Source organism: Quercus lobata, chromosome 8, assembly GCF_001633185.2.
Source record: "Quercus lobata isolate SW786 chromosome 8, ValleyOak3.0 Primary Assembly, whole genome shotgun sequence".
NCBI lineage: Eukaryota > Viridiplantae > Streptophyta > Magnoliopsida > Fagales > Fagaceae > Quercus > Quercus lobata.
The window spans coordinates 18,868,280-18,879,311 of NC_044911.1; the positions used below are offsets into that span (position 1 = coordinate 18,868,280).

Genomic DNA, 11,032 nt, shown 5'->3' on the forward strand with positions numbered 1-11,032 from the left:
TTCTATAGTCGTACCTAAAATGGTCCGAAATTTTGTTATAAACTCCTAAATTATTAACTAAAACTAGAAAAATATGATAAAGGAAAGAAATACAGTATACAACAATAATAAGTTTTGAGTTCCAATAATTTTTTCAAAATATTTCACAAGTCACAATTATTAAGTTGGCAAGTTTTTTTAATAGTAGATAATAGGTTCAAATGAGAATATATAAAATTAAAAAAAAAAATAGCTAAAATGCAAATTGCGCTCTTCAAATTTGATTAAAGTTCATTCTAGTATTTTAATTTTACTTTCCTTCAAAAGAATTTTTTAAGTTTTAAATTTATTCAATTTAATTTCCATTAAAAATATTTTTCTAACATGAAAAAAAATAATAAAACCGGAGGAGCGCACGGCGGTGTCACGTAACGGTAAATCATATAGGAGTAGGACTATGGGAGAATGCAAAAACGGTGCGTTGCATTTATAACGTTGAAGAGTACAGACGGTGCGTTTCAGTCTCTCTTTCTCTCTTCCCTGGTTGTTTGTTTCTGACTGGAAAGGATCTCCTCTTCCTCTTCCTTCTCCACCACCATTTTCATTTCTGAACCAAGAAAATCTCCATTTTATATTTTCCCGCATTTTCTCGGCAACCAAACAAAAAAGGAATTAGACTTGTTTCTAGATCTGGATGGACAAGGTGGTGGAGGCTGTAGAAACGGCGAAGAAGGAATGGGACGAAGCGTATAGTCGGGCCAAAGAGCATATAAAGGCGATCCAAGGGTACGGTAAATCTAGGGAGGAACAGAATTCGAATTCGAATTCGCTTCCGAGATTGAATGGGCTTGCACAGGACGCCTTGGCTTTGCTCTCCTCGCTCCAATTCAGGCTCGATCTTCTCGCGCCACAGTTGCCTACCGATGATCAAGTCCAATCCGCTACAGCTCTGCTCGATTCCTGGAAAAACGAATCCCACAAGTACTCAATCCTCACTCTCTCTCTCTCTCTCTCTCTCTCTGTGAAATTTGAGATTGTACTCTATGTTTGGTTGCTGAGAAAATGTAGAAAAGTGAACTGGAAAAGGGATAGAGAGAAAAAGAAAATTTGGACTCTTTTGTTGAATTCTCCTTTTTTTTTTTTTCTTTTTTTTTTAAAAAAAAATTATATATTGAATTGCCTGATAGGAACTGAACTTTGAAGCCAACTAGTTAAAAGCGATTGCATTGATTAGAGGATTATGTTGGAAATGAAATATAGTGAGTTCAACTATAATTAGTATAATTCTCTGTTCTTTTACCATTTCTCAGCAACCAAATACAATGCCCTGTGCTTTATTAGTTTTCTTAGAATTGCTGAAAAAGATGAGAGAAAAAAAAAAAAAAAAAAATTGTTAAATGGTAATGCTTGTGTTTTGTTGTGATTGTTGCTAGTTTGCGACAGAGTTTGAGAAATGCCAATTTACAAGCAAAGGCTAACATGAGGAAAGCTGCTCAGGAAGAGGTAATCAACTCCATGTTTAGATATACTCTCCCCTCAAAATTGAATGAGGAAATATATTTCTAATACCCCACCTTTGAAGTAACCCATTTTGTGAAAAGCTTGTAAGTTTTTATTTTATTTTATTTTACACAATGGGTCTTGAGCACGACCTCACTGTCTCCCTAGAACTTATGAGGGGAGGAGGTTCCAGTTGAGTTAGAGCACATTGGCAAGCTCTGAAATGAGGTTTGGTTTAACATAGTTGTGTTAATTGCAGAGAGAGCTATTGCTGGGTGGTGGAGGAGAGTCCACAATTCGCAGACGCAACTTACAGTATGTATGATGCTCTATATATTTGTTCCCAAATTTAATACTGGGATTGTAATTTTGGGCATACTTTATGAACTTCAACAAAGTTCGTCATATTTTTAATGTGGATTAGTTAATGTAATGTATGATCTACAATTGTTTGTCAGGACAAAGGCTGGAATGACATCTGCTGCTGAAAGCATCACTGATAGCCTTCGGCGTACTCGCCAATTGATGGTTCAGGTTAGTAGCTATAGTTCTTCTTGTCGTGTTTTGTAATAGACTAATAGGTGTTTTTGTGGGATGTGCAATTAATTTACTCACTGGATCTTTATGTGCTTATAGGAGGTGGAAAGAAGTGCAAGCACACTCATGACTGTTGGTATGTCCTTTTAATTCCAACATCTCATATAAATTTAACATTGTTTGATCATAATGATACTGGATTAGATCTGATCTTTTATCCGGGTTGTTTCTTGTATTTTAGGTAATCAGTTTGGGTACTCTTTCTGATTTGATATAAACAAGGTTACAAAAAATGATATTAAATAGTTAAGGAATCAAAGAATTATGGTATGATTTTGATATGACCGCATGATTTAGCAATGATGTTGAATCTACTTTAACCCAATGATCAATTAGGGAAAAAAGAGTAGAATCTTCCAATATATGGGATTCATTTGAAGCTGCAGTAGAAATGTTAATTCATTTTCTATTAGGGTTGCATCACAAAGGAAAGATGCTGGGTTTTTCTTTTGGTATGTGGTTGATTCTCCCTCTTCATTACTCAGTCATATTTCAAGATGAATTACCTAGATTTCTGAAAGAAATTGTTCTTTGGAGCTCTTCTCCTTTATTACTTTAATCAACTATATGATATGTAACCACTGCCCATTATAGTTGTAAGAAGATTTATGCAGTTTTATTTTTTATTCTTAATCATTTTGCATTCCCTTGTGAAATTTTATTATGGCCGTCTCCTTGTGGTTCATCCTGTGTGGGGATGCTAAAATTTTGGTCATCCCAAAAACTTGAATTTAAGTGTGTGTTAGAACTTAGAAGTAAGTGCTTGGCTCATTTTTATCTTGAGTATTATGATTTGTTTCTAGGAAGCCTACACAACTAGTTGGAAGTTATAGCTCTAACAAGTAAAGCACAATATTTTCTTTTTTCTTTCTTTTGCTTGCTGAAAGAACAATATATGCGTTATGTTTGTTATCAAATTACACACATGGACTTAAGGACAGGAAATTTGGTCTGATGGGGTTAGTCCCTTAAATTCATATATCTGGATAATAATGACTTGGATTTTGGTTTTTAGTTTGGATCTAGTGATGAGGTTATAGTTTCTTCAAAATAGTCATGTGGCCTATGGCTGTAATCCCAGTTATCCACCTCCAATTTCACAGATTCACCTAGTGATCTATCATGAGAAACTAGGAGCCTATGTAAAGATTATAGAATAATCCTCCTAAAGTGACCTCCTGGGCATGAGGATAAACTGCTTAGTCCATTAAGGGTGAAAAGCCCCTATATTATCCGGTAACTAGTTCTGATGGGTGGGGTCAGTTGCCCATAGGATAGGAGTTTGATTAGCAATGAGGATTATTGTACAGTATGCTTTGTGACGTACAACTAATCTAAGTGAAGTTCTCCTATGTCATCTTAAAAAAAGGATCCTCCTGAAGTGAATAATGACAGAGAGACAGATTTGTCATCATATAGGCTTCACCATGAGGATGATGCAATTTGGTTTAATATTTTTGTTGTATGGTTTTGTGTGATTTGTTTGTTCGGTGTTTTATTTATCTTGTGATGCTGTTTTCTTCTTCTTTTTGGTTAGATGCTCACGAGATGCATATTTATAAGAAATATTTATCCTAAGTTTTATGTGATTGTATTGCTTCCTAGTATATGAACGTAGACCATACTTTGTCAAAAACAAGAAAGAAAAGAACATAAACCGTTTGCAAGAACTTGGAACATGACTTTGTTCTATGTTTGTTTGGTTGGATCTGTAGAGGAATCAACCGGAGTATTAAAGAAGGCTGAAAGTGAATACAAAGGGCATCGCTCGTTGTTGATGCGAACCCGGAACCTACTCTCTACAATGCAACGCCAAGATGTCCTTGATAGGTAAAGAAGAAACTGTATTTTTCTCTGATGACTAATTATCTTCATTTGCACAAGTCCATACTGAATCTTTCTCTGAACAGGGTGATACTTGCAGTTGGGTTTTTCTTGTTCTCTTGTGCTGTTCTTTATGTTGTCTCAAAGCGATTTGGGATACTAAAGTTGCAGCAAAAGGTTACTGCTGCCATAAAAGCTGGTATGGTGGGACAAGCCAAGATTGGAGATAGGGCTGTCGTAAATGGCATAAATGACAATGCAGTTCATAGGGTGGATGTTCCTTTAGATAGACCTATGCGTGATGAACTTTAAAGTTCTTTTCTTTTTGTCATGATCAAAAGCGTTGTCCTATAAAATGGCTCTCATGCTTTCTTGTGCCCTTATCTAATGCAATGTGCCATAATCCCCTAATAATAGTTTTTCTTTTTAGACACCTCCGCCACCCCACCCCACCCCCACAACCCCCCCACCCCCCCACAACAAACCCCCAAAAAACACTAAATATCACAAAGTAAATTGCTTCATTTCTCAATGGCCAAAAAGATGAAGAGGCTTGTAACTCAATCGGTGATACAGGGGGCGATATTCATAGTAATGGGCAGTGGTTACATTTTGGGTTACATTACACTAACCACGTACTGATCTGTATCAAGATAAGTACTTCCCTCCTTGTTTGGAAAAAGATGAGAAGATGTCTTGCCTATCAAAGTCAACCAATAAACACTAACAATTGAAAATAAAATTTTGACGATCTTCTGACCTACAACCACTTTTAAGTTTTAAGTATTAATAGATCTTTTTATCATTCCCTTTGACTTATTTAAGTACCAATCTTTTATATTGCAAGAAACATAAGCAAAGAACACAGAAGCAACAAAATAAAGCAATCTGTGGCGCTTTTACCGGGCAAAATGCCATTTCCCTGATATCACATACATGTACACCATGAAGGTGTAACGTGCGCACACGTAGAGTTACAATTACTGTATAAAAGGAGGAGATCGATAGGAGAGGGCCACTCGTGCTAAAACCATCAACACATTCGTGTGCCTTTGAACAGGAGAGTCATGGAGATGATTAACAGGTGTGGCTTATTGATCATATCCTGTTACTCTCAGTGTCTGGCGCTACAGCCTATGGTAACTATGGTTCCTATAAAGAAACCAAGATCTGCTACAGCCGAAAGAGCAAGTGCTTTCTCAAAAAGATAACTTGCCCTGCCGAATGCCCAACATCAAAACCAAAAGACCCGAAAGCTAAAGTTTGCTATGTCAACTGTGATTCACCTATATGCAAAGCAGCATGCAAACGCAAGACTATCATCCTATTTCAAAATATATTTTTAATTTTTTTACATGAGTAATGACCTGAATACTACAAATTGATGTGTCAAAAAAGAAAGCAAGTCGGTTTATATTGTTAAAATTTACTATTCTCTCATTTACTGTCACGTTTTGGTAAACTTTATTTACGCTGTTGAAGTGGGACAAATCACATTCCTTGCCACGTTAGTTTACAAACCTTTGGTACTAAAATTATTAGCAGGTTTAACATTTTCTTTGGTGTTTTTCTTTCCCTCATATTTTCATGGAAGCAAATAGGAGATAGAATTCTTACTCATAATTTTTTGTCTGATTTTCAATAGATCGCAAACCAAACTGCAATGCCCCCGGGGCAGGATGCTATGATCCACGCTTCATTGGTGGAGATGGCATCGTTTTCTATTTCCATGGCAAGAGTAACGGGAATTTCAGCTTAGTGTCTGATCTCAACCTCCAAATCAATGCCCGCTTCACTGGTCTCCATCCAGCAGGCAGAACCAGGGACTATACTTGGATTCAAGCCCTTGGTGTCCTCTTTGACACCAAAACTTTCTCACTCGAGGCCATCACAGCAGCAACATGGGATGACGAAGTTGACCATTTGAAATTCTCTTACAATGGGAGGGAATTAGTCATACCAGAAGGCCATCTCTCATGAGAAAAGCCCCGAAAACGACCTTATAGTGGAGAGAACATCAAACAAGAGTAGTGTTGTAGTCACTCTCCCAGAAGTCGCTGAGATATCGGTCAATATGGTGCCTGTGAGAAAGGAAGATGATAGAATTCACAACTATCAGATACCTTCAGATGACTGTTTTGCTCATTTGAGATTCTATGGCCTATCCTCAAAAGTTGAAGGAGTTCTAGGCAGGATTTACCAGCCAGATTTCAAGAATCCAGCTAAGCCTGGAGTGGCAATGCCAGTAGTAAGAGGTGAAGACAAGTACAGAACTACATTACTTGTCTCTGCAGATTGCAGTTCTTGTGTGTTCTCTCCAGCTGGAGTTGTGGACCAAAAGGACTCATTGGTGATGGAGTATGGCATGCTAGACTGCGCCGGTGGAGCCACAGGTGGGAATGGAATAGTTTGCAGGAAATAATTAAGTACGAAACTTGATGCATCTTCAAATAATAAATGAAGGCTCTGTTTCTTCCATTGTAAGTGGGACATAGGTAGAAAAAGTGAGGTGGATTTTGTTCTCTTAGTAGTGAATTAAAATTCACTACTCTCTCTCTTATATATATATATTTCTTTCTTGTTTGCTTGATTGTTTTTCTTTAACCTATTATTCCGGATTTAAGTTCATGCAGCATGTGCAGTGGCGGCGCCACGTACAGGTCAGGGTGTTCCCAGGAACACCCTGACCTGAAAAAATTTACTAAAAAAAAAAAAAAAAATTATATTTAAGCTAAATTAGGAACACCCTCCACACAAAATTAGGAACACCCTCAGATTAAAAAAATTTATCTGTTCAACTTTCAAGCAAAAAAAAAAAAAAAAAAAAAAAAATTGTAACAGAGCCAAGCCAAAATTTATCTGTTCAACTTCCAAGCAAAAAAAAGCCCAAAAAAAAATTGAACTAAAATCTGAAAACAAAAAAAAAATTGGAACAGAACCAAGCCCATGGTAAGCCAAGCCCACGGCGAGCCCAACAGAGCAAACCGACCCACAGATTCTCAAAAAAAAAAAAAAAAAAAAAAAAAAAAAAAAAACCCAACACAGAATCAGACATCAAACTTACCCATCGTACCCCCGGTCACGTCGCTGCAGAAAAAACCAATCCCCAATGCACGATACAGTCTATACAATACAGAGCAAAAGCAAAACAAACCAAAAGAAATACTGTGTTTATCAAAAAAAAAAAAAACCCAATACAGAGCCTCTGTACCAAAACGGCAAAACCAAACCAAAAAACCCCAATACTCGCTCCTCGTCGTCATCGCCGTAGCTCGCGCCTCGTCGTCGTCGCCGTAGCTCGCCCCTCATCGCAAATCGCAGATCGTAGACAGTAGATCACAATCGCAGTCGCCAGTCGCAGATCGCTCTGCTCGGTGCTAGCAGATCGCAAATCGCAATCGCAGTCGTCGTCGCCGTAGCTCGGTGCTAGCAGATCGCAGATCCCTCCGGACCGGCGGACCCTCCCTGAGCTCCAGCTCCCTCAAGGTATTTCTAATTTCTCTCTCCTTTTCTCTCTCAGTTTCTCAGTCTCTCTCTCTTTTTCTCACTGAGTGTGATTTTCTAAAATAATAAGCGTCTCTCTCTCTTTGGTCTTTATTTAAATTAACTCAGTAACTCTCTCTCTCTCTGATTGGCTATTTGGCTGGTCAAATGAATCACTCCTCTCTCTGATTGGCTGGCCGAATGGATCATTTGTCTCTATTTATATTTTGCTTTTACCTGTTCTGTCTTTTTGAATTTTGCTTTAGTGTTTATTTTATCCGTTGGTGCTGTGTTGGTCAGTGTGTGTTCTGTGTTGGTGTAATATTAATTGTCTTTTAGTGAATATTGTGATTTGTGAATGTTGCGAAATTTTCTGATTGGCAGGCAATTGTGATTAGGCATCAGGCAATAAGGCTTATGCTTGTTCATTGAGTGGGATGGGATAGATGGGCTGATGGACACATCACACATGGGGCTGGGAGCATAATAATTAATGTAATATGTTGTACATGATACTATTTTAATTATTGTGCTGCATATGAAATGTGTAATGTTAGGTTTTTTTAGTGTAATGCGTACAAGGGGTTAAATAATATAATAAATTAAAGTAGTATAATTAATGACAAATAAATTAAAGTAATATAGTTTATTGTTACGTTAAACAACAATAATTAAAGCTGAATAATTAACCAATACATTATAAAAGATAAATAAATTAAATTATGTTAGGTTAAATAATAATTAATAATTTTATAATTAATAAAATAATAATATAACAAACTATAGTTTATAAAAAACAAATAAATTAATAAAATAACTAAATAACAATAATTAATAATTTTATTAATATTTCAAACGAACTTATAGTTTATTATAAGTAACCTTTGTTCATTTATTTTCTTTTCATTTTTTTTTTTCCTCTTGAGGTTTTTGGATGTACAAAATGCAAATTTGTTTTGGTTTTAAGAACATTTTTTTTTTTTTTTAAAGCACAAACTTCATACCGGCCAAATTTTGAATTTTGGCCGGTATTTACCGAAACGTCCCAAAACACTTGAAATAGACTGAAATGGCCCGAAATTTTTTCAAAGTAAAATAGGAATACCCTGGATAAAATTCCTGGAGTCGCCACTGAGCATGTGACCCTTTTCTTTCAATTGCATCCTTCTATGTAAAAGTGCTACAAATTTAGTGTATTCTTCCAATTGCTTCCTTCCATGTAAAAGCTTATAAAATATAGAAATGTGCGTGAAATAAACACCACTTATAAAAAAATATGAGTTTGTTAGAGCAATTGCATCAGTTGATGCAAATTTTCCTTCTATTTTGCACAAAAATACTACTTTTTCTATTTTACACACCCATTTTTACAAAACACCCATATCAGTTTATTTATTCTACACATTAATTCAATAAAATATTCATTTTTTTAATAATTTTTTATTACTCTCCCTCACCGCCCCTCTCTCTCACAAACCAACACTCTCTCATAGACCTAGACCCAAAACTCTCTCACAAACCCAAACCCAACATGCAAAGAAAAGTAGCAGTTGTTTTCGTTGGCGTGCGAGCTTCGTTGTTTTCGTCGGCGTCCGGTTCCAGCGGTCTGGTGATCAAAATGGCTCGCTTCTTAGATCGGTATTCTTATGCTCGTCTTAGCACTGAAGATCCAGGTCCTTCAAGCCTTTTTTGTTGATAATTTTCTTTATTTCTTGTTTGGTTGGTGAGAAAGTGATGGAAAAAGAGTAGAAATAGAAGGAAAGATGATCGGCAACCAAAGATTTGTTGATTTTCTCTGTGTTTGGTTAATTTTCTTTATTTCTTGTTTTCTCAATGTTTTTCTCGGCAACCAAATAAATCCTATGTAATACTAATTTCTTGTTTTACTTTATTTTGGAAGAAATTTTTTGATGTGGTGTTCTCTGTTGATGCATGGTGTGGCGTTCTCTGATGATCGGCGGCAGTGAGAGTGAGGTGAGAGTGAGAGCAACCAGAGAGACATAAAGAAAGTGAGAGAAAAAACTAATAAAATAATAAATGCAAGTGCTACAGTAACCGTGCATATATGCACCGTTACAGTAGCAATTGTGCATAAATTCACAATTTTACACCCATTGATGTGGGTTTTTTTGCTCAAAATGTGTAAAATGAGCACCTTTAAAATGTGTGTGAAATAAACACCACTTTTAAAAGAATGTGGGTTTGTATCTATAACAAACACGTCCAAAATGAAAATGATACTATACTTTTAATGAATATATAAAGCAACAAAAACACTAATAAAAAAAATTATACAAAATTTATGGACATGTGACATTAGAGCATGGCACAAGAGTACGTTGCTTGTGTAGTCAATCAAAAATAACAAATTTTCTTGAAAGATAATTGTTTTTTGAAGGATGAAAAAAGATTTTTCTTTCAAAATTTGAATAACAGACTTTCATTAGTCTTGAAATTGAAATATATATTAAAGTGTTAAAGTTTAAAGATGGAAAGTAAAACATTTCAATAGTTTAGGATGGAAAAAGAATTTTTAAAGTTTAGAAATAAAAATAATATTTTAGACATGTTTTTTAAGGGATGTATTAACCATGGGCAATATGAAATGTCATGATTTTCATAAAGCTACCAATTCAAATTGTCAAGAACTCATTGTAAAGATTATTAAATGATGTAACAGACCGGCCTATATTTTAGCAGCAGAAGCAAACAACAAATTAAAGTGCGATTCCTTGCTTGATTGAAGGATGCTCTCTTTCCTATATTGCCCATCACATCATTACAGATGTACAATCACTTATTTGATTAAAAAAAATGAGTCCATGTTTCATATCTCTCTCTCTCTCTCTCTCTCTCTCTCAACCCTTAATTTTCAAAATACCAACTCTAACTAAATGTTTTCTGGTCAATATATATCTAATCAATTTTGAGTCTAATGAACTTTCTATATAAAGGTGTGTTTAGGTACCATTTATTTGCTAAAAATTGAAAATTTATTACTAAAAACACTGCAACAAAATAATTTTTAAAGATGTAAATAGTGTCGTAGGACCCAAAATGCATTGGCATGTGTGTTTTTGCGTTTTTGGCTAGATCGTGAATAGTGCTATGGGACCCAGCTAAAAACGTAAACAATAGACTGCACGTTGGAAACGTGCAATCCAAACGCACACTAAGTTATATACCACTTTTATTATTCGTATAGCGTTGTTTAGGCATTCACCATTCTTGTAATTGTGTCCCACACACATTGGGTAATTACGGTAAAAAAAAAAAATTAGGATAACCCAAAAATGCTTATTAAGAGTTTTGAACCTAGAAATTTACATATCTTATCAAGTTTTGGAAACCACCAAACAACCTCTTACATATTGATCTCCAGCTTAATAACTACATTGCATTACATGGTGATATAATTTTAGTTAAATTATTTATTTGGTCACTGAATTATTGGATTCAGTTCTATTTATTTCATTAACTACTAATGGTATCAATTAAGCACTTACAAATTTGAAAACCAAATCACATCATCATTGGAGCTTCTTTATGTTAAAATCTTCAGAGAATCAGCTTGTGGCAAGTAGAAAAATGTCAACACCTGGGCTAACTACCTTGCCACATTTGTCAACAAGAAGTAATGTTCATTATT

The 11,032-nt window shown here is 35.4% G+C and overlaps 1 protein-coding gene and 1 pseudogene across 1 annotated transcript; both read left to right on the forward strand.

Annotated features, from left to right (window-relative positions):
• Positions 1–439: 439 nt before the first annotated feature.
• On the forward strand, positions 440–4,288 carry LOC115954639. Its single transcript, XM_031072549.1, has 7 exons — positions 440–960; positions 1,413–1,482; positions 1,739–1,794; positions 1,938–2,013; positions 2,116–2,152; positions 3,792–3,906; positions 3,987–4,288. The coding sequence occupies exons 1-7, from the start codon at positions 674–676 to the stop codon at positions 4,210–4,212; spliced, it is 867 nt and encodes a 288-aa protein (XP_030928409.1). The 5' UTR covers positions 440–673; the 3' UTR covers positions 4,213–4,288.
• Positions 4,289–4,845: 557 nt separating this feature from the next.
• Positions 4,846–6,524, forward strand: LOC115956549 (annotated as a pseudogene).
• The last annotated feature ends 4,508 nt before the right edge of the window (positions 6,525–11,032 follow it).

Coding starts and splice junctions, on each gene's coding strand:
- LOC115954639 (XM_031072549.1), top strand. CDS start 674: ATGGACAAGGTGGTGGAGGCTGTAGAAACGGCGAAGAAGGAATGGGAC. Junction 961..1,412: donor TGGAAAAACGAATCCCACAA/GTACTCAATCCT, acceptor GATTGTTGCTAG/TTTGCGACAGAGTTTGAGAA. Junction 1,483..1,738: donor GGAAAGCTGCTCAGGAAGAG/GTAATCAACTCC, acceptor TGTTAATTGCAG/AGAGAGCTATTGCTGGGTGG.